At 49.4% G+C, this 23235-nt stretch overlaps 2 protein-coding genes and 1 long non-coding RNA gene across 11 annotated transcripts; 1 reads left to right on the top strand and 2 right to left on the bottom strand.

The window, feature by feature from the left end:
* The first annotated feature begins 3023 nt into the window (after positions 1 to 3023).
* On the top strand, positions 3024 to 10842 carry LOC109775904 (transcription factor LG2). Of its 8 annotated transcripts, none has more exons than XM_073510897.1 (13): positions 3024 to 3304; positions 3425 to 3629; positions 4225 to 4376; positions 4815 to 4930; positions 5220 to 5525; positions 7135 to 7182; positions 7302 to 7361; positions 7458 to 7535; positions 7627 to 7672; positions 7806 to 8077; positions 8244 to 8483; positions 10104 to 10246; positions 10501 to 10842. In XM_073510897.1, the coding sequence occupies exons 2-13, from the start codon at positions 3457 to 3459 to the stop codon at positions 10598 to 10600; spliced, it is 1734 nt and encodes a 577-aa protein (XP_073366998.1). In that variant the 5' UTR covers positions 3024 to 3304; positions 3425 to 3456; the 3' UTR covers positions 10601 to 10842. The 8 variants fall into 8 exon arrangements, with proteins under 8 accessions (XP_073366998.1, XP_020190190.1, XP_073366999.1 ...); XM_020334601.4 differs by having other exon boundaries at positions 4225 to 4385; XM_020334600.4 differs by having other exon boundaries at positions 3027 to 3304; positions 3422 to 3629; positions 4225 to 4385.
* Positions 8258 to 11049, bottom strand: LOC141042469 (uncharacterized). The gene is made up of 4 exons (XR_012205399.1): positions 10765 to 11049; positions 10479 to 10608; positions 10089 to 10274; positions 8258 to 8528 (listed from the first exon to the last, which is right to left on the bottom strand). It is a non-coding gene; the product is annotated as an uncharacterized lncRNA (long non-coding RNA).
* An 897-nt stretch (positions 11050 to 11946) lies between these two features.
* On the bottom strand, positions 11947 to 15857 carry LOC109775903 (uncharacterized). Of its 2 annotated transcripts, none has more exons than XM_020334596.4 (3): positions 15632 to 15857; positions 14706 to 15273; positions 11947 to 12412 (listed from the first exon to the last, which is right to left on the bottom strand). In XM_020334596.4, exons 2-3 carry the CDS (start codon positions 15247 to 15249, stop codon positions 12177 to 12179), a joined length of 780 nt encoding a protein of 259 aa, XP_020190185.1. In that variant the 5' UTR covers positions 15250 to 15273; positions 15632 to 15857; the 3' UTR covers positions 11947 to 12176. The 2 variants fall into 2 exon arrangements, with proteins under 2 accessions (XP_020190185.1, XP_020190186.1); XM_020334597.4 differs by having other exon boundaries at positions 14706 to 15266; positions 15632 to 15847.
* Positions 15858 to 23235: the final 7378 nt, after the last annotated feature.

Raw genomic sequence — 23235 nt, 5'->3', positions numbered from 1 at the left:
GGCATGGGGATGCACTCAAGCTTCGGTGCAAGGATGACCTTGCAGAAGTGAGTTGGGCCATCCTCCTAATGGTAGTGGCCGTAGTTGCGGCGCTTGTTTCTGGGGGGCTCCTCCATGCCCTCGTCGTCGACACCCTCAGGCGTCTTCGGGTCTTCGGCGGTGGGCGGCAGCTCAACCTCGTCGGGCATTGGGTGAAGGGGCTGCTTGCCCTTGCTGTCAACGGCCAGGAGCACCTCCGTGTCCTCGATCTGCACACTAGTCATGGAGTCAGGCATTGCACAGAGTTCATGGCTAATTCAAGAGCTTGTAGTTAAAACGGCATGACTGTCACTCTTCTCCTCCTCTCCATCCCCCCTATATTTACTCACCCTGCCCACCACTATTTACCCACCCCCTCTCTTCTCTCACTGTCAACCTTCCTCTTCCCCATCGCCATGAGCTCTAGCTCCAGCTCCAATGCCAACCCCTTCCCTTGGGGTATTGGCTGGAGGGCCTTCTTCCTCGGGTGGACGGCTGGTGACCGGACCAAGTTCGAGAACACCATGGAGGTGTGCTCGAACTTCGGCTCCATGGCTGACATGCAGAACGAATCGAATGCCGTGGTCATGAAGGCCAGTAAAGAAGAGCTGAAGACGCTGATTCCTGACCCAGCGAAGGGCGCAATGGCAGTTGACATCATTCGTTGGGCCAGGAATCAGGCCGTCTCCGACGACCCTAAACAGAGGAAGAAGTGGCGCAAGTATAAGACCGACTGGGCTCCTAATGACCGCCGTGCCGCAGTGTACTGGGAGACGGCTATCGCGCCGCCGGCGGTCATCGGCGGGGAGCCTGAGGAGGAAGAAGAGGCGATGCACATGCCAGCTAGGGCGCCGGAGCCAGTCCGTCCTACCTGGTAGATCGACCTCGACTCCGCCGAGGACGACAAGGACGACCCGCCGGCCCGCACGGCGATGAAGAAGAAGATGAAGGCCAGCGGCTCGACCAGCCACTCCGCACGACGGTGACGGCCGCCGCGGTCAGCCGGTGTCCGTTGTGTATTCCCTTTCCCCCTATTCCCCTATCCCCCAATCCCGAAATCTACCTTATGCATTCGGATCTTGCATGTATGAACTCGTATGAACTGCTTAGAACTAGTATGAACTACCCCTATGCTTATCTACCTCTATTCCCCATTCCCCTCCGCCGTGGATCGAATCTATCGCCGTGGATCGAATCTAGCGTGCATGTCGAAGAGAGAGAAGTGCTTACCGCCATTGATGGAGTCCGGTGGTCTTCTTCCTCTGCTCCGATCCGCCGCCGCCGGTGATGGAGTCCGGTGGTCTTCTTCCTCTGCTCTGATCCGCCGCCACCGGTGAGAGTTGGGAGAGTGGGGAAGAGTGGGGAGAGGGAGCGGTGAGGGGCGGTGAGGCTAATAACTGCCGGTGCTTCGGGAAGCAACGCGGCTTCTCGAGGGTGGCCGCGCGCGTGTAGCCGCGCCTGCCCACGTGCACCGCTCGAGCCTGGCCTTGGAGAAACTGCCGATTCCTGGGTTCCCAGCGAGGCATGCCCAGAGATGCTTTAAGTTTCGTTCTATGCAGGCCCAATAGTAAAACCAGGCAACCAAACAGCCCGTTCGCTTCCCGCGCGGGCCTGGTTGGACTCGATGCGGGCAACCACCGTTGATCTGCCTATACATTCTCCCCTCTTAGAGAAAAGCTGCGACGACTTGACACTTACTACAGGCCCATCCTTCCCGAGAGATCTACTATCAATCAAACCTACCGAATCTCTCTCTCAAAATAAAATACTCCAACTGCTGACCTTGGCTAGTACAGTACAGTACGTACTGGAGCTCATATTTCTTTTCCTAGGCTGTGTACTGTTCCGTATTTCGCTGGAGTGGACCGGGCAGTGGGCAGGCTCCGGCACATGAACCAGAGACTCTTTCTCATCTCACCTTTGACCAACTCTAGCTTGTGTATAACAAGACTTCAGAGCGAGAGATAAAAAAGTTCACTAGAGTACTAATATAAGAGCATAGTGATCTAAACGGCTCTTATATTTGTTTATGGAGGGAGTAGCAATTCGTGGACAGCGAGTATGAACGCATCTTCTCTCCCTCGTCGTTGCGCCACGAACACTTTGTTCTTCAGCCGTGGTAGTTTATATACCCTTAAAGGCCCTACTTGAGGCAAAGAGGGTTAAGCACTAGCAGTATCTAGCTAGCGAGCAACTTGGCCTCAAATCAACCTAAACAAACCTGGCCACTAATCAGGTCGCAACAAGTGTCCTGCGCCCCCAGGCCCCCACCAAGCTAGAGCGATCAACAACATCTATCTCACGGGGTGCAAAGGCTCTTCTCAAGATCGAACAAACATATAGAGTATTTTCTCACATAGGAAAGAATCTTTCCAATATGTATTTGGTGCATGACAAGGCACCGATGCTGACCCCCGGATTGAAGAATCGGAAGCGCGCAGAGAAGACAAGTCCCAAACCAGCCCATTTTCCATGCGCCCCCGAAATTCCATGTTTTTCGACGCAAGTGGTTTCTTTCTTCCCACATTGGATCGGTGGTGCATCATATCTGATATGTTTATATCTGGTGGTGCTTTGGTTATGAGTGGCCACACGAGTAAACAAGAATTGTTGGTGATATGTGGAGGCAGAGAACATATGGTTGACAGATCAGCCCCTCCTATGTCTCTCTCTCTCTGCTTTCAAGTTTCAACAGAAGAGACGGGAAAGAGAGATGGATGGAGGGGTAGAACAACTTCTCAAACCTCCCTCTCTTTTAAAAAGCTTGTGAGCCTTTCTCCTCTCTATTATTCCTTTTCTGAAACGATTTTTCTCTCTCTATTCAATGCCCCTTTTGGTCGAGTACTTGCCGTCTCAGAGGAGCGCGGCCAATGGGGGACGAAAGGTGGTTGCAAGGAGTGGGGCAGGAGGAGACAGAAACGCTGACAGCAAAGGCCTACCACACACACACACCCCTCCCCTCTCTCTCTATCTAACCCTCTTCGGTCAGTCCAGCTGCTCTCCTCACACACACAGACACACAAACTCTCTCTCTCTCTGTCTCTAGCCTAGGCTGTGATGTGAGTGTGAGGAAAAAGAAAGACAGGGGTCGTGGGACGTGTTGAAGAGGACAAGATCTTCTTTGCAGTACAGTGGACGAAACTCCAAGGCGGATTCAATTTGCCAGTGTGCGCGAACCGAGACGCAGAGGCAGAGGAGCGCCAATCCCATCACTCATTCATTCATTCATCCCCCCTCCTCCCTCCCTCTCTGCCTCTGCCTCCCCTCGCATGCTTGCTCCAGGATGGTATGTACACATGTTCTCTTCCTCCCTCTCTCTCTGGTCCTCCTCCAGCCCCTCCTACCCCGTCTCTCTCCCACTACTAACTTCACTCTGGCCTCTGCTCTGGTCTCTCGTTGGCAGCAGCAGCAGCGGCGGCGGCAGCAGAGGTGGTGATCATGGTGCAAGGTGAGGAGGCGAGCTGCTCGTGGAGGATGGCGAGCGCCGCCCACGACCACCACGAGAGGGCGGTGCTGCACCTCAACCACCAAGCGGCGCTCGCCTACCATGGCGGGCTCCAGCTCCAACCCCATCACCACGCCTCCGCCGCGCCGCCTGCTGCCAGCTTCCTGTACTCCCACGCTGCCCTCTCTGCTCATTCTCCTTGCAAAAATTTGCTTCTTTTTTGAGGTTTCTGCTAGCCTAAAATCCTCCCTAGCTCAGCTCATGCAACTATGCGAGAGGAGCTAGCTAGCTAGCAAGATCAGACCAACTTTTTCTTGCAACCAGTAGTTTGCAAATCCCTCAGTGGGAAGGCTACTTGTTTAATTAATTCCTTTTTAAATCTCGATCGTGTGCATGCTTTTATCCATCCATCCATCCATCTTTTTAACAGACTTATTCCACGCACACACAGATATGCTTATGCTCGCTCCATTGGATTACACCTCCGCGCGCGCGCGCGCGAGCGCACCAGCTCCATTTCTTAATGCCTAAGGCCCGAACCGTACTGCGAGAGTGATCCGGGCACCATCTTTTCTGCCTCCCCGGCCTCATCCTTATCTGTCCAGCGCGGTCGATCTTTAGTAGCCTCCGCCTGCCTTTCCATTCTCGAAAAGCTTTTATCCTGTTTGATTTCCTATAGCTGCTACAGCACAGTAAGTTGGCGTATCAGTATCACTGGTGATTGATGAGATGACGAGCTCTGTGCGCCACTGCTTGGGCAGGGACTTCCAGCCCGCGGCCGCGGCCGCCGCCTACTTCGGGGAGCTGGAGGAGGCCCTCATCCATGGCGCCAACGCCGGCGTCGGCGTCGTCGACCACCACCTCCACCACCCGCACCCCGGCGGAATGATCGCAGGCGACGCGCAAGCCAAGTGTAAGCTACGTACGTACCCTTCTTCTTCTTCCATGCACCTTTTGCCACCTACCAAAAAAGGATGGTTTGCTGCTGTTGCTCGGCGCACATGGCGAGGGGGGAGGGAGACCGAAGACATGCCTCGCCTTTTGCATTCCCACAAACAGTCGCCACATGCAGCTAGCAGCTCGGCGCGGCATAAATGGTGAGACAAGGAAGGGAAGCATGTCGTCGTCCTTGGGCTCGGTTGACCTCCCCTCCTCCGTCCGTCGCCAACAGTGTAGCAGCAGCTTCTTCCTCCCTCCACCATGTTTAGCTACAGCTACAGCCTTTTCTCTTTCTCTGGGAGGAAGGGAGAGAGAGAGGATGCACGAACAGCTGTTAGCCAGGGGAACAGGAACACCAACATGAAATCGATATAATTGAATCCTCTTTGTATGTATCTATCTATGCATGCAGCGGCAGCGGCAGGAGGAGGAGGGGGAGGAGGGTACCTGGCGGGCGCGGGCAGGCCCCCCACGCTGGAGATCTTCCCTTCGTGGCCAATGCCGCACCCACAGCAGCTGCACAGTGCTGTAAGGACCCGCTTCCCATGATCATTCACCCCATGCACGCATTAATTCACTGGCCCAGTCGTCGCCGTCGCTGAACCCGAGGAAAAAGAGGCCGGTGTTCCTTGGCGTAGCTCCCGTGGCCGTACCGCCACCGGCCGGCCACGAGTAAAGAGAGCCTGCGACGGCGAGAGAGGGGGGGCGAAAACGTGTTCCCCCGCTCGTCTCAGAGGCACATTAACCCTGCATTGCATGCATGCATGCGTGCGTGACCACTCTCCCTCACTGTTTGCCTGCGTTAATGGCTGAACAGGGGAATTCGCAGTCAGTCGGGAGCACCACTGACTCGAGCTCAGCCCGGAACACAATGGCGCAGATGGAGCTGGTGTCCCCGGGCCCGGCCGGCAGCGTCAGGCCCTCCCCCTCCTCCACCACCTCCGAGCAGCAGCAGCGGCGGCAGGAGGTGATGATGGTGACCACTGATGATTACAGCTACAAGCCAGACCTCCCTCCGCCTGCCGCCGCTGGCCTCGCCGCTGCCGCGCCAAGCTTTCAGCAGCCGCACCACCAGGGCCAGCACCAGCAGCTGCAGCTGCACGGAGGAGGAGACCATGACAAGGTACAACGCCCCCTCCCCCTTTCTTGACCTTTTCCTATCAATCATACGTACCAGACCAGCTAGCTAGCTAGTCGTACCAGTACCAGACCGCCAGTACCACCGCCCCATCGATCTCATCCCAAGGAGTTAGCGCAGGACACATCGCCTCGCCACTCACCAGTTCGTCCTTCTCACTCCCCAGAATAATACCGTCAAATCAAATCTCCAGAGAGAAAACAACTCTTGGCCTGTCGACGACAGAGGATGCCAAACTGTTGGGAATTCGTCGTGCGAGCATGCAGCATCGCTCTGTCCCGTCACCGTCCCGGAGCCGAGTGCACGGCCGAGTGGTACGTTCGTTTGTGTTTGTGTAGTCAGTCACGGACAGGCGTGAAGCCTATCTGGCTATCAGGCTAGATCATGTCTCTCTATGATAGTGTCTTAAGGTACTAGTGGTACTCCTGCAGCAGTAAGCACAAGACATGTGCCCTTTGCATAGGCTAGCTAGAGCCTCTATGTATGATGGAGGAGAAAAGGCCATGCTTGTTTGGGAGGGAACAGCCGGATGTGTGTCTATGATAGTAGATGATGACTGATTGGACTAATGGCATCTGGTCGATGCTGCACCTGGTTAAGAGGACACCAACAACACCATGCATAATGATGGATGGAACGGGTTAGCCTTGGACTGCCTTTCTGTCTCTCCCAGGGTGGATAGACAGATATAAAGGCAGGATCATACCATGACCCCATCTTATCTCCCTCCTGCCGTCCTGCGCCTTGGCAAAGCGGCAGTGATGGTCACTCATCGAGCTCGAGCTGTGACTGTGATGGCCAGCAGCATAGTAGCGTGGCTGGCTCGCTGTCCGAGCCATCGGTGTCATCAGGGACGGACAGCTACAACCAAAAAGGCTACTGGGGTTGCTCCTATGGACCAAATCAAATCATAGAATGAACTGTCCGTGAAACGTGGCTGACCTTTTTGTGTGACGCCCGACACGAAAGCGCCACACTACACTGTGCAACGCCTCACAGATAGGCGCTACATGCCTGGCCAGTGTAGCACCCGTGTGATCTGAAAATTACTAAGTCAGTGTGCAGCGCCTGAGAGCTAGGCGCCACACTATACAGTGTAGCGCCTAGCTTCTAGGCGTTGCACTAGTGGTTGCTTCATTTTGTAGTGCAACCACTAGTGCAGCGCCTGAGAGCTAGGCGCCACACTATACAGTGCAGCGCCTAGCTCTTAGGCTCTGCACAATGACTTAGCAATTTTTAGGCAGTCTGGGGTGCAACGCTGGCCAGGCGTGTAGCGCCTATCTGTGAGGCGTTGCACAATGTAGTGTGGCGCCTTCGTGTTGGGCGTCACACAAAAAGGTCAGCCGCGTGAAATAGTTTCACGGACAGTTCATTCTATGATTTGATTTCGTTCACAGGTCAAATTTGTCAAATTTGCCCTCCAATGCACTATCCTGTTCCCTGTAGCTGCTGCTTTCTTTGGTGTTGATGTTGATGTTGATGTTGAGATGTGGCTGGCACTGTGCTGTCTATAGGAGAGGAAGGAACGATGCTACTATACACGCCTTGCTCTAACTCCGTACCTCTTTTTTTCCCCTTGGTGTCCTTTGCACAGAGGAAACATGGATCCACGAGGAAAGACGGCAAGTTGGTAGATTCCAAGGTGGGATGGCTACTGTTTGTTTGCTTCTTCATCCACTCATTGCTTGGTTCATGTCTCTTGGAACAGTAACATCTGTGCCATCATCTTGCGTGGTTAAACTGACCGTTTTGGTTTTGCAGACTGAAAGGCGATTAGCGCAGAACAGGGAGGCCGCAAAGAAGAGCAGGCTGAGGAAGAAGGTGCTCACAAGATCCATAAAACATACCTTTGATCACCGTGCCAAGCACTGGTGCTTACGATTGATTGCCTAAATTTGAGCGCCCTCTTTTTCACAGGCTTATGTGCAGAATCTGGAGACCAGCAGGGTCAGGCTTCAGCAGATGGAGCAAGAGCTCCAGAGAGCACGGTCACAGGTTGTTATTACAGCTCGTCTTCTCTCTGCCCAGTCCATTTGATGCCTTTGAAAAGTACTTTCCTCTCACAATATTGCTTTGCTTGCTCCAGGGGATATTTCTCGGAGGGGGCGGCGCAGGCGGTGACATGAGTCCTGGTAATCAGCGCCGCCCGTCTCAACTTTTTTTACTCCGACTGCAAAAGCCTGAAACATTTGTCTTGTTTTCTTTACTTTTACCCTTCATAGTAATAATAACTTGCATGTAAAACCGTGGTCCGTGCGCTCGTAGGGGCCGCCATGTTCGACATGGAGTACGCGCGGTGGCTGGACGACGACGGCAAGCGGCTGGCGGAGCTCCGGGGCGGCCTGCAGGCGCACCTGGCCGACAGCAACCTGGGCGCCGTGGTGGAGGAGTGCATGCAGCACTACGACGAGCTGTTCCAGCTCAAGGCGGAGCTCGCGCGCGCCGACGTCTTCCACCTCCTCACCGGCGCCTGGGCCACCCCCGCCGAGCGCTGCTTCTTCTGGATGGGCGGCTTCCGGCCGTCCGAGCTCCTCAAGGTCAAGCATATTTTACCATCTTCTTCCCATGCATTGCATTGCATGCACGCATGCACGAACGGCGTCCATGAAGAGTGGTCCGTGCATGCGCGCGCGCACGTACGGCTGTTGCGTCCCGTACCGACTGAGGCTAGAAGCCGGCTTGCTATCATGCATGGGGATGCAGATCCTGATCGGGCAGCTGGATCCGCTGACGGAGCAGCAGATGATGGGGATCTGCGGCCTGCAGCACTCGTCGGAGCAGGCGGAGGAGGCGCTCGCGCAGGGGCTGCAGCAGCTGCACCAGTCGCTCGCCGACACCGTCGCCGCCGGCACGCTCAACGACGGCACCCCCGGCCCCAACTACATGGCCATCATGGCCATCGCGCTCGAGAAGCTCGCCAGCCTCGAGAGCTTCTACCAGCAGGTCAGCACTCACCGCACATCACTCCTCTTGGACTGCATCATCATCCTGAAACTTGCTGCTGTTAGGTCATAACCTCTCTTGAATCAAACGTTAAAAAAATAGTGGCAAAGTAAAATTCATGCTACAGTATGTAGTACAGGTGGTCCTTTTCTGTCAGAAACGCTGGCTGCTGGCTACGGAGCCATGTCCTACTTTCTCCATGATGAATGACAGGCCAACTTTTTGTCAGAAACCAGCGGATTAAACTTGTGGATATGCATCATTAGCGCTTTCTAGCACGCATAATCAGCCTCTTATTATAAAACCATACTACTACCAAGCTAATGTTTCTGGTAGTGGTACAACCAATTATTGTACTACGTTTTCTAGACAAGTTGGTGGGGGCCATACCCTAGCGCGGGAAAGGTTTATTCCAGATCACACATGTGTACGTGTACCTGCATCTGGTACTACAATATATACATGTACATAGACAGACACATGTCTCTTTCTAGATATAAAGTCAATGGACGAATACATACGGTTGCAACTGTGCATAAACTATGTTCCTTGTGCCTCTCTACCCTCTCTTGTGCTGTGTTGTGTTGTGCCAGCCACATATCCCCTCTCTTGTTTTATTCCCTCCTCTGTTCGCTGGTAGTACCACAGCTGAGGCCCACAAATCATAGCGAGAAAAATCGTATCCTTGGAGGCCTCATTTATGATGTTCCATGCCTTGCAAAAAGTTGCAAGGGTTCCTACCCATGAATAGTGTCCGCTACAGAAAAACCATCAGAAAAGGACACAGCCACCACCTAAATTTCAGCTCCGTGGACAGGAGCCTTGAAGAAAGGTGGATACCGCGTTGCTGCTCCATCACAAGTGTAGGAAAAACAACCGTCTAGACTTTTTATGGATTATCTTCTCTCTCTCAAGGCCCCTCAAGGGATAAGAGAAGATTGAGACCTCCATTTTGTTTTTGTGTTTTCCTACCTTTTCCCAGCCCTGATTCCTTTTGAGATATGTTGATTGCGGTTTGTGGATGTAGATATTTGAAAAGGTATTAAGGTATATATGCAGGCAATTAATAATTCTACTAGGGTCATGATTGGGGCAATCATTCTGCATAAAGTCTCCTATGAAAAAGATGGTGAATGGATTTAGATATAGTTGCATCAGAGAAAGTAGTATGTATAATAATAATGATTTGTTAGAAGTACTACTATAAGAATGACTCAAATAAACATGATCACATCAGACACTTCTTATTTTCGGTTGCTCACGAAAAGCTGGCTATTTTGTTGATACTAATCATAGGTTCTCCTTTTCCTTTGGTTTTCATTTTCTTCAAATTTTATCTGTTATATATGCCATGTTAAGTCCCACACGACGCGATCAGAAAAGAATGTCACATTAGGATAAGCCCTTGCAAGATCAGAACCAGTGTCGAAAGCAGAATATAGCAGTGAAAACAACCTAGCATTAGAATATGTACTCGCACAATCTTGATAATGCCCCATCACTAAGTATATATATTGCCGGCATTCTATGTCGTGTCAAATTCCTAGCCAAGCCAAGATACAAAACTGTGTAACATGACATCCCATTGTCTTTTGGGTGACTTACTTGCAAATGTTGCAGGCTGACAATCTGAGGCAGCAAACGTTGCATCAGACGCGCCGGATTCTAACAACCCGGCAGGCGGCCCGGTGTTTCCTCTCCATTGGGGAGTACTACCGCCGGCTCCGAGCTCTCAGCAGTCTCTGGGCTTCCCGTCCTCGCGAGTAAGATTCAGTCGCTCAGCTGCAAAAACTGCACTCTATATTCTTAGCGTTTACCCAAGTTTCAGAAAAATAAAAACATATGTGAAACCAATTGGGTGAGTCACTTATTAGTTGTTCATTATAGGGACTCGACACATGTGCCATAAAAGATACTTTTTGCACAAAATATTTGTGTTTTCACTTTTCAGAAACATAAATAGTTGGAATGAACATGGCTGATAATGACTTGCACCTCTTATTTTCCCCTGTAATAGGAACTTCATCGGGACTGAGAGCCTTAGCCCAACAGGAACGGAGCTACAAGGAATGCAGCACCACCACCAACCGCAACAGAATCAGTTCTCCGGATTTTGAGGCTTCTCCTGGAGGGTGTAACGTAGGGGTCAGTGATGTTAGAAAGAGAGGAGAAGACAACGAGGGACTGTAATGTTCTATCATTGATTAAAGTATTTGAGAAAGCAACATCACTAGGGAAAAGGGGGAGCAATTGTTGGGGTGCAATGCTGAGTGGCTCTCACCTGTTGTTCCCATGGCTCCTGAACTGACTGAAGAGTTATTAGTGCATCAAATTTTGGCTCGCAGAAGGGCAAAGCAAAGGCCGGAGATGCATGGCTGCTCATGGACCCGAGCAGACAAATTCCACTTTACAAAGGCAGACAGAAAAATAACACAAATTCGGATATTCTTGCTAAAACAACCCCTTATTATTTATTTTGCAAAAGGAGACATTTAGAGATATCACAAAACAGAGATGAGCAATAATTTAAGATTGACTGTCAAATCAATAGAAAACGACGATAACAGCATATAAACAAACAATTAAGGACAGCTGCTGCAGGTTACAGATGATACCGATATCACAGATGGAAAACAAGAGAAGATTACATGGAAACCATAAATATCTGAAACCGCCGATGAAAATGTGCCACCGAAAATCAACAAAAATGACAGGACAAGTCGCAGTAAGGTAGAAACAACCAACGACTTATTGAGCAAAAGAAACCATGAAAGAAGCAGTAGCATTTAAGAGCGATGTTAAGCAATACATGTCGAAACAGCATAAGGAACCTGACTTAAATAAAACAATAAACAGGAGATGGAAGTTCACACCTGATAAACAGATGAAAAAGGAAAACAGCTCTGTAGATGCTCCATCAATACCAGACCAAGGGACTCAGGAACTCAACATCAGCTCCATCATGGCATTTAGCCGGAACCGTTGCCAGGCGTGAAACTTGCCATCAGATGATCATTCCAATCATGCAGCTCAGAATTCAATCTCTAACTCGAAAGCCGCTCATTAACAAGGATAGACAGATGGTAAAAAGGATGAAAAACCAAGTGAGCATTCAAAAAATATCAGAACGAGCACACCTTAGCATGACCTTAATCAAAGAGTACCAAAATGAGTACACTTCAGCATAACCTCAATCAACATAGGTAAGTCAGGAAAGTTCAAAACAAGAAAATTTTGACATAATGAAATGGTTACACGACGGGCTGGTACAGCACAAGAAAGCTATGAATAGCTGAGCATTTACTTGAACCAAACGAGGAGTACCTAGCAGAGATATTGAATGCATGGTACTGCCTTACAAATGCAAGGTACGGATGAGAGACATACTGCACTCCGTTATAAATGACAATCTAGCAGGCTAGCAGGGACCTCTATTTTAAGAAAGAAAAATCCCACAAAATGATTTGTCTTGAAAGCATTCAATGACCCCAAGGATCACTGAACAGTATGCATAAAAAGGGCAACATTGTAAGCCACAGTAATAGAATATCCACGTATCCATACAACATAATCGAGGACAGTAACTTAGACAACGAAATGCCTTGGACATTTACTAGGACAACAGTAGATACCACCAAAGCATTAAGTCTTCTCAATTATCACAGTTACTGAACAAGTCCGTGTCTTGCGAGTTCAATGCTTTTTCCGGGTGTAGTCCGAAAGAATCACAGAACTCACATCGGATTCCCCACTTCCTTTTGAGGGAGAAAGCAAGTGCTTTGACCATTCCTCTAAGCTTTTGCGATGAAGAGTGTTCATGCTGATAGAAGGTCGCTTCTCGCGGATCATTTGCTCAGCAGCTTTCCAATCGTCAGCTAATCCCAGTGCGACTAGAAGTGCACACATCACGCAGACACTTCTGCCATGGCCTGTTACAATTTAGCAAAGCACTTAGATGACGAGCTGTTGATGCACCAGGAAAGGAAACTTTGCTCTCTGTAATGGTTAATGGCATGCCTCATATAGATAGAGTACTAGAGTAGCCTATCACATGGATTAGGCTGTTTGGATCCTGCCTTACATCAACCTAATGGCTAATTTACGGGCTACTTCACTGGTGCTCTTTTGCTTGACTGATGGAGAAACATATACAGGGAAAAGAGAAATATTACTTCCTAGTTGTGAAAATGACAAAGGCAAGCATCATATGACTTGATGCTTAGCAGTTAACCCTTGATCCCACATGACCATGTCCTACATCATTTCTACCTTCCATATAGGAAAATGCCAAAACTGTAATGCATAATTTGACCTCGAATATTTCTGTCTGTTTACCTAGAAAGCACCGACACATCAAAAGTCACTGTATCCCCGTATAATACGTGTGCAACACGGGGAGGTCGGGACATGTGTGTCATGTAGTATCCCGTAATTTCCGATTAAAAAAAAAGAAAATACACCAACATGGCTTAAACAACTGGGATACACTGGGGACACGAGAAGGTCCAGTCAGCCCATATACTAACCCTAACAGGCATCAATCGAGCACCCCGTCTCCTGTTCTCCACTCAAGTCCACATTCCTGCGACTGCGCCACCACCGGTACCTCTGACATGTGGATCTCCGGCAAGCTTTCCTCTCAGCATCAAGGTATGGGCACGGCCTCAGGTCTCCCCTCTCTCCTTTCCCCCTCTTGCCGTTCTTGCCTGCCGCCGGTGCCGCAGCTTGCTGTCTTGTTACTGCTGGTGTTGACTTCTTGCTGGCTAGGGAGCATGGCATCTGGGGGCAGCGGCACGGCAGTGGGTGACAGTGAAGAGGCCTGGTATTCCAGATCCTAAATATCTTATGTTCTAATATTAGCGTATGGTGTATTTTGCAAGTTGGGAAGACCTCGGTATGAGGAAATTGACGATCATTCGCAGCAAGGCACGGGCACGGCCTCCCCTCCCCTCCCCGCCGGCCCCCACCGCTGCCGTTCTTGCCTGCCGCAGCTTGCTGTCTTGTGGCTGGTGGTGCTGACTTCTTGCTGGCTACCGAGGATGGCATCTGGGGGCAGTGGGTGACAGTGAAGAGGCCTGCTATTCCAGATAGCATATAGTGTATTTTGCAAGTTGGAAGACCTCAGTATGAGGAAATTGAGGATCATTACAATCATTCAAGGACTTGAAAAGGGAGGCATGGAGGCAACAAATGGGGTAGTATTTTGATCTCATCTCATTATCTTTCTGTTTCTATTACCTGGATTTTTTTTAAGATATACACGCTGTATCCCCGTATGGCTGTTTTTGGAAAATTTCATATTCCGTGTCCCTGTATGCGTATCCCCATGTCCGTGTCCCCGTATCGGTTCTTTTTAAACAATATAACTATCGAGATATAAGGTAACTTAAACCTGAGTATTGCACGGCTGCAAACCGTCTATAACTATTGTTCTAGGCTTATTCAAATGGGCATGCTATCGGGGCTAAGAGCTCAATACACACAACTTTGTATTCATAACCCAATTGTACAAACCGCTGTATAAACTTATAATGAATATGACCTAAACAAACAAATTAATTGGCCGCACAGCTCCTGCTTAAGCTTCATTTTTAGTCCTAAGTCTAAATCAGGCCAAACAGGCTCTTGAGACAATAGATGACATTACAATTACATTGGTAATATTCGTTATGTATGCGCAAACCTTGTAGTCGCACATATGGGTATATCTTGACCTCTATATGATGGCGATTTACTGGAGATTTTCATATATTAAATTTAGCCTATAATGTATGAGAGGCAGTTTAACTTTGATAGATATGGAAAGATAAATTAGAAATGCTAGAATAACCACGGGACACCTTGTAGTCGCGCATATGGGTATATCTTGACTCATATATGATGGCAATTAGTGAAGATTGCTATATGTCATTAAATTTATTCTATAATGTATGAGAGGCAGTTTAACTTTGATAGATATCGAAAGATAAATCAGAAATGCTAAGAATAACCACAGGACAGAAATGCACATCAGCACACCTACAATACAGCTCAACAGTTTATCCACCTCAAGGCAGTAGATGTGTCTACTCTATCAACAAATATCTAATATAAGTAGTAAGCTGCATAAGTGAATTCAGATGCATGAAGACAAGTAGACAACCACTATTATTATCAAAACATAATAAAACACAAGGCTGTTCTTAAATCTAGAATAACAAAAAAAAACAGATAAAAACTTACCATAGGCACAGTGGACATACACAGGTTTGTTCTGTGACCGCTTTCTCACGGCCCACCGCACCGCTGACTCAATCTGTGGTGGCTGAGGCGCCCTTGTATCCCATGTAGCGACACACAAATATGAATTCTCGGATATAGTTGAGCTTCTTGGCAGCTCGCACGTGCAATCGATGACTGCGGGTTCACCAGGTGGCAGGCGTTCAACTGAAGAAGGCCAGCCTCCAACATACACTCCGTCTGCTATCTCGGTGTACAAGGGCTCATTTTTCACAAATCTCCGCAACAGCACAAACAGATGGATGAAAAAGAGAAAGGGCGAGAACATGACCCATGACCATAGGGGAAAGCTTCCATTGGATGCCTTGCCGAGAAGCAACGGGAGGTCGACCGACGGATGGGAAGCAATGGAGATAAGCACGGCAATCAGGCAGGTGTATATGAGGGGCAGCGAGAGCACTTTCATGCCCAGTCCATGAACGAAATACGCTGCGGCGAGCAAGACAGCCGCCTTCAGTCCAATCAGCCGGGATATCCCCCAACCCATCTTTCGCAAACCTTCAACTGAACCCTGACATCAAAGATGCAATATCAACAAACGTGAATCGGGAGGGATGGTACCCAGTTCCAGCTAAGAAGGAAGCTACGCCTTTACGGTTCGAAGAAATCAAATTGCTGCACACAAAGAGATACTCCCTCCGTTCGGATTTTACTTGTCTCGAAAATGGATGCATCTAGAACTAAAATACGTCTAGATACATTCATTTGTGCGACAAGTAATTCCGAATGAAGGGGGTAGTACTGTACTAATTAGTTGCAATCAAGAAACCCTCCCCAACCCCTCGGCAGATATCCAATTTATCGCCCCGGATTCAACAGCAAGCTACGCCGTAAATCCTATGTAGCGATCTGAACAGGGAGCAATATACCTCCTAGGGAGAAACGGTGGGGAACGGATCGGGGGGTCTCCCTCCGATCCCAGCAGCGGCGGGTGTAGGGATCGCGATGGCCGACGGGAGAGGGTGCCCGGCGCTTCTGGCCTCGGCCGACGGGAGACGGTGCCCGGTGCTTCTGGCCTCGGCCGACGGCAAGAAAGATGGAGAGGAGCGGAGCAGTGACGCGGCGGTCTGGGTTGGGGATTTTCCTCTTTTTTTTATAGATCGGGTTAGGGATTTTCCACCAAAAAGCACAACGAACGCGTCTGCGAACCAGGGGCCATGGGCCGGGCTGGATGCTCAAACGTAAACTGCATTGTTCTCGTCTGCATTCGCGTGGGCCTAGCCCAGGTTCTTACAGTACTCCCCTCTGACTCTAAAATTTGTCCATAAAAAAATGTACATCTATCTTCCCAATGCACATTAAAGTAGAAAAAATTGCTTCTCTCTCATCACACGGTAATCAAGACCAATAGCATTCTACACATAGGGGGTGTTTGGTTCAGGGACTTTTTAGTCCCAGAGACTAGAAAAAGTCCATAGGAACTAAACGGGAGGGACTTTTTCTACAGGGACTAGAAAAAGACTCTACTAGAGAGTCTTTTTTGATTAGTCCCTGGGACTAGAAAAAGTCCTAGGACTTCTGAACCAAACACCCCCATAGTCTCCTTGACTTTTACATGCACTTAGGTCATTGGGGGTTGGATAATTAAAGAGGAGGGAGATGGTGGCTTGCTCCTTTTCAATGCATTTTTTACTCCACTCGATAATTTGTCCTAAAATTTCTATATATAGAATTTTCACCGGACGGAGGGAGTAGGTTAGAATTTGGACACCGAAGGGGAGTGGATCCGCGCAAAAGGTCGCAAGTTTTCTCTTATTCAAAATGTTTTATCTTTTAAACTGTGCGTCTAAATATTTTTTCTTTTAAGAATTTGCTCTTTATACATTTTACATTCTTAAGAAGTTGGTCTCAATTCTCTGAACATGCAAAATGTCCACTTCAACATCTCACTAAGCAATGCATTTAAGTCTTTTCTCCCACTAAGCCATGCAAAATCTGTTACATAAGTGAGTCATGCATTTAACTTATAAATTACAATTATTTTGCATTAGTCTATGCATGTAACACAGCCACATCATATATTCATGTTAGTCATCCTTCACATTTTGTTCGAAATGACATTTTAACTGTACTTCAAAAGTTTTTATTCTATTTTTAAACACTTTCTTTTATTGATTTTCAAACTTATACTTTCTTTTCATTAGATTTAGTTTTTAGCAATTACTTACGCATTTTTTAACAAAGTTACCACAACAACATGCGAGGAGAGATTCATCATCACTACTCTATTTATCTTGACATGCACACATGCCAACTCGGCTATCATGCCATATCAGCAAGCATGCAGTTAAAATACCGAATTTCCCTGCTCTACCGTGTTGCCATGTCACCACTTATGTTTTCATTTTTTTTCTTTGCTTCAGTTTACTGATCATGAGTCCATTATCTCCTCCATGCAAAAAGAAGCAGCAAAACGGTTGGCTGTTCACATCCCCACTATCTCATTGATATTCAACTTCTTCATGAAACAAGTTTAGGAGTAATAGATTAAGGCATCACTTCATTCCCTCATAACATGTCCTCCTCACATAAGTTCTTCTAATAAATAGTAGCGACCGCGTCACCTGACGATGATTCATAATTTTTTTCCTTCCCTTGCTCGATCTGTTCCGCAGAACCTAGACCAACATGGGGATTGTATGACTGTAGATACCTAGAGGTTCAGAGGCTGATGTTGGTGCGGGAAGACAATGGCATCGATTTTGCTGTGGCTGTGGACAGCGTCGGTGCCGAGATAGGGACAACAACGAGGCGGGACGAGAGGGCGAAGGGCTACATGTCATCGACCATGCCGGCCAAATCGGACGAGGGTACGGCAGTCGCGGGGGCGCACTTCCTCTGAGGATGTTGCCGCGGGCAACACCATGAAGCCACCTCAATCAGGCCATATGGCCCGCCTTCCCCGCAGTGTCATGCACCCCAGCAGGGTCAGGCATGTGCGCGTCCCACATCTCTTACTATTTCCCCACCACTCATCATCAGTCAAATTTCAGTCCGCTACAAGAGCAGGTCATTGCATTGCGTTGCCATTGCTAGGATACCTCACAACATATGTTGATTCAACTGCAGCACATCCAGTTGTTGTAAAGGGGAGAAACAGCCTTTAGGTATGGCTCTTAAGTCTTAAACCTCGTGCTTCATTTGTATTGTTTCTAGCATAAACTGCCACAACGTCTATTTTACGATCTACTCCCTCCATTTTTAAATATAAGTCTTTTTAGAGATTTCAATATAAACTACATATGGATGTATATAGACATATTTTAAAGTGTATATTCACTTATTTTGTTCCGTGTGTAGTCTCTTGTTGGAATCTCTAAAAAGACTTATATTTAGTAATGGAGGGAGTAGATGCTATATATGCGTATAGCACTACATAAGTTCAGCGAAGTCACATACCATAGAAAGATTAACTCTGCGAGTTCATTCAAGGTGCAGACATGTAATTTTTATTGCTTAATTGCTACTTTTTTATTAGTAGCACATCAGATGTATTGTCTTCTTTCCATTGAGATGATCAAATGTAAGATCCTCTGCAAATTTGGTTAGAGAACTGGTCGTACTAAGTAAGTTGATTTCAGAGTTACACACTAAATCCAAGCCATCTTCTGCTGCAAAATATTTCTTATTTTTATTTTCTTACTTTTTTTCTCCTTACCATGTGCCACTCTCTTTCAAGTTATTTATTACACTACCATCCCGCTACAACGCGTGGGGTATTGTCTAGCGTTATTCAGAAATGAGTCTATGTGCCTCCACGAGAAGTAAATATATGCCTCTCGGAAAAGGAAAAAAAGACGACACTTTTTTCCTTTTTAGATGCACGACCATGCCTTTTTAGATTGGCAGCGGCCTCTGCAAAGAACAAGAAAGAAAAGCGTCAAGCATCAACACGAAAACAAGAAGTTGCCGAAAGATCCGACCCGACTGCTCAGCAGTCGGTTCGAATCTCGGGGGCTACACCCAGTGGGTGCGCTGGCGCGCCCCACTGGAAGACAGACTGCTCACCTCGGCTCTGGTTCAGATTGGCGGTTCGCTTGGCCAGCGCCTGATTCTGGGAGTTGTAGGCGGCCGCACGCAAGTTGTGGTAGTCCTACAACAAAAAAGACACTTAAGCACTCAGAAGCTCACCTTGAAGTTCCGGCCCGCCTGCTCAGCAGCCGGCCCGGAACTCGGGGGCCACACCCAGTGAGTGCACTGGCGCGCCCCCACAAGAGATTACAAAAATTAAAGAGAAATTGTACCTGGACGGCCGTCTGCATCGCCAGCAGCTCGCTCCTGGACTTCAGGAGGGTGGCGCCGTGGGCGTTGAACTGCTCCAAGATGCCCTTCACCGCCATGTTGAGGACACCCGAACCGGCTCCTGACGCCCAGTCCGGCGGAGCGGTGCTGGTGGCCTTGGTGTCGGGCACCGATGAGCTCGCGACCCCAACCTCCATCGGCCTCAGTGTTGAAACCGCCCGTGCTGGGCGCTGACGCGCAGGCACGCGGGTCGTCACCACCCGGCCCACCACCAACTCAGCGCTGGATGGCGGCACTTCCGGCACTTCGGGCCAGCTGCCCCGCTCGCTAGTAGTCAGCGCGCGCGAAGGCACTTCTGCCTCCAAGATGACGGGGTCGGCCCCTCCCCTCTCCAGGGCCGTCTGGTCGGCCCCGGCCCCTCTAGTCAGCGCCTGGCCCTCCTCCACCGGCGGCTCCGTTTGCTGCGGGTCAGTGGCCTCTGGAGCCCTGTCGCGGGACGCCTCTTCCTCCCGCACCTTGGCCGCCGCATCCGCCTGCTCTTTAGCCGTCGCGTCGGCCTGTGCCTTGGCCGCCGCGTCGGCCTCTGCCCGTGCCTCGTCGGCCGCCTCCGCCTCTGCTTGGGCCGCGGCGTCCCGCTCCTGCTGCGCCTCCCGCGCGTTCCTCTCCGTCGCCTCCCGAAGGGCGGCGGCCGGGTCCACGCGGCAGGCGTCTTCAGGGCCGCCTGCCGCCCCAATCACCGAGGCGGACAGGGCCCGCGACAAAGAAAGCAGAGCCCTGCACGACATGGCGAACGAAGCTAAAGAGTTTGCAAGAAGAGAAGCAAATACAAGACAGAGATTCACAAGAGAATAAAAGCCAGGACAAACGTGATCAAGCCAAAAGCGACCAAGACACTTACGCGGACACCATCGGACGCTGCTTCGGGCCCTTCCGGATGGCAGCCGCCTTTGCGGCCTCTTGCCGTTTGGTCGGGGTGACCGTGGCCCTGGCCTTCTTGGACGGCCGGCTGCCGAACATCCCGATGTCGGCACGACGCTTCGACGCGCCGGGTGCTCCAGTCGGCGCTGTCGGAGAGCCGGCGCCTGTCCTCCTGGCGTGTGGGGCACGGCGCTGCTCGTCGTCCTCCTCGTTGTCTGGCCATTCCCCTATGCCGCCTCCTGCGGCCCCGCCTACTGCATCCCCGCCTCCAGCGGCATCGTCCTCCTCCAACGCGCCCGCCCCCTGCTCGGGGTCGTCCACGTCGCTCTCCTCGCGGTCCGCCGGGTACTGATGGCCTGGATCCGGCGCGTCGACTGCCGTCTGGCCTGGGAAGCGCTGCATCATAGCCAAACGGTCAGGCGGCACGAAGAGCTTGACACAAGCAAAGAAAAAGAATTAGAAACTAACCGGAGGCGACGGATTGGCACGGTTGTACGGCTCCTTGCCGAACCACCAGCTCCCCTTGACGAGCTTGCAGTCGGAGAAGTAGTTGACGAGCCGGACCACCTCCACAATCGCCAGCGCCTTGGTGGACATCCGGCACGGATCTCGGGGGCCGCTCATACTGCCGATCAGATGAGGCCGGGCCTGGAGAGGCAGCACCCGGTGTTCGACGAAGGCGGCCAGCAGGTCCGAAGCCCTGAGGCCCTCTGACTCCATCATTTCTTGGAGCCGGGTGAGGGCGGTGGTGATGGCGGCTGATGCGGCTTAAAGTACGTCGGTATTTCCCCAAAGAGGAAGGGATGGTGCACACAACAGCGGTAGGTATTTCCCTCAGATGTGAAACCAAGGTTGTCGAACCAATAGGAGAACCAAACAACACAACGTAAACAACACCTACACACAAATAACAACTTCCCGCAGCCCGACGTGTAAAAGGGGTTGTCATCCCTTTCGGGTAGTGGCGCCCCAGATGGGCAAACGGACATGAGATAAAATTGTAGTAAATTGATAGATCGAACGACAAATAAAATAAATAAGAAATAAATTGCAGCAAGGTATTTTTTGTATTTTTAGTTTAATAGATCTGAAAATAAAAGCAAAGGAAAATAGATCGCAAAGGCAAATAATATGAGAAAGAGACCCGGGGGCCGTAGGTTTCACTAGTGGCTTCTCTCGAGAAAATAGCAAACGGTGGGTGAACAAATTACTGTTGGGCAATTGATAGAACTTCAAATAATCATGACGATATCCAGGCAATGATCATTACATAGGCATCACGTCCAAGATTAGTAGACCGACTCCCGCCTGCATCTACTACTATTACTCCACACATCGACCGCTATCCAGCATGCATCTAGTGTATTAAGTTCATGGAGAAACGGAGTAATGCAATAAGAACGATGACATGATGTAGACAAGATCTATCTATGTAGAGATAGACCCCATCATTTTATCCTTAGTAGCAACGATACATACGTGTTGGTCCCCTTTCTGTCACTGGGATCAAGCACCGCAAGATTGAACCCACTACAAAGCACCTCTTCCCATTGCAACATAAATAGATCAAGTTGGCCAAAAAATCCAAATATCGGAGAAGAAATACGAGGCTATAAGTAATCATGCATAAAAGAGATCAAAGAAACTCAAATACTTTCATGGATATAAAAAGATAGATCTGATCATAAACTCAAAGTTCATCGATCCCAACAAACACACCGCAAAAGAGTTACATCATATGGATCTCCAAGAGACCATTGTATTGAGAATTTAGCGAGAGAGAGGAATGAAGGAAATATGCCCTAGAGGCAATAATAAAGTTGTTATTTATATTTCCATATATCATGATAAATGTTTATTATTCATGCTAGAATTGTATTAACCGGAAACTTAGTACATGTGTGAATACATAGACAAACAGAGTGTCCCTTGTATGCCTCTACTTGAGTAGCTCGTTAATCAAAGATGGTTAAGTTTCCTAGCCATAAACATGTGTTGTCATTTGATGAACGAGGTCACATCATTAGAGAATGATGTGATGGATAAGACCCATCCATTAGCTTAGCATAATGATCGTTTAGTTTTATTGCTATTGCTTTCTTCATGACTTATACATGTTCCTCAGACTATGAGATTATGCAACTCCCGAATACAGGAGGAACACCTTGTGTGCTATCAAACGTCACAACGTAACTGGGTGATTATAAAGATGCTCTACAGGTGTCTCCGATGGTGTTTGTTGAGTTGGCATAGATTGAGATTAGGATTTGTCACTCCGTGCATCGGAGAGGTATCTCTGGGCCCTCTCGGTAATGCACATCACTATAAGCCTTGCAAGCAATGTGACTAGTGAGTTAGTTGCGGGATGGTACATTACGAAATGAGTAAAGAGACTTGCCGGTAACGAGATTGAACTAGGTATGATGATACCGACGATCGAATCTCGGGCAAGTAACATACCGATGACAAAGGGAACAACGTATGTTGTTATGCGGTTTGACCGATAAAGATCTTCATCGAATATGTAGGTGCCAATATGAGCATCCAGGTTCCGCTATTGGTTATTGACTGGAGACGTGTCTCGGCCATGTCTACATAGTTCTCGAACCCGTAGGGTCCGCACGCTTAATGTTCGATGACGATTTGTATTATGAGTTATGTGATTTGATGTAACGAAGGTTGTTCGGAGTCCCGGATGAGATCACGGACATGACGAGGAGTCTCAAAATGGTTGAGACGTAAATATCGATATATTGGAAGGCTATATTCGGATATCGGAAAGGTTCAGAGTGATTCGGGTATTTTTCAGAGTACTGGAGAGTTACGGGAATTCGCCGGGGGAAGTATTGGGCCTTAATGGGCCATACGGGAAAGGAGAGAAGGGCCTCAAGGGGTGACAGTGGGCCCCCCATGGGCTGGTCCGAATTGGACTAGGAGGGGGCGGCGCCCCCCTCCTTCCTTCTCCCCTCCTCCTCCTTCCCTCCTTCTCCTACTAGGAATAGGAAAGAGGAGGGGAATCCTACTTGGACTGGGGACTCCTAGTAGGATTCCCCACACCTGGCGCGCCCCTAGGGCCGGCCACCTCTTCCCTCCACTCCTTTATATACGTGGCCAGGGGGCACCCCATAGACACACAAGTTGATTTCTTAGCTGTGTGCGGTGCCCCCCTCCACAGATTTCCACCTCGGTCATATTGTCGTAGTGCTTAGGCGAAGCCCTGCGTCGGTAACTTCATCATCACCATCAACACACCGTCGTGCTGATGAAACTCCCCCTCGACCTCAGCTGGATCTAGAAGTTCGAGGGACGTCAC

This window comes from Aegilops tauschii, chromosome 3 (genome assembly GCF_002575655.3).
Source record: "Aegilops tauschii subsp. strangulata cultivar AL8/78 chromosome 3, Aet v6.0, whole genome shotgun sequence".
Classification (NCBI taxonomy): Eukaryota; Viridiplantae; Streptophyta; class Magnoliopsida; order Poales; family Poaceae; genus Aegilops; species Aegilops tauschii.
Note: the sequence above shows the minus strand (reverse complement) of the source record. Positions and strands in the feature narration are given on the sequence as shown.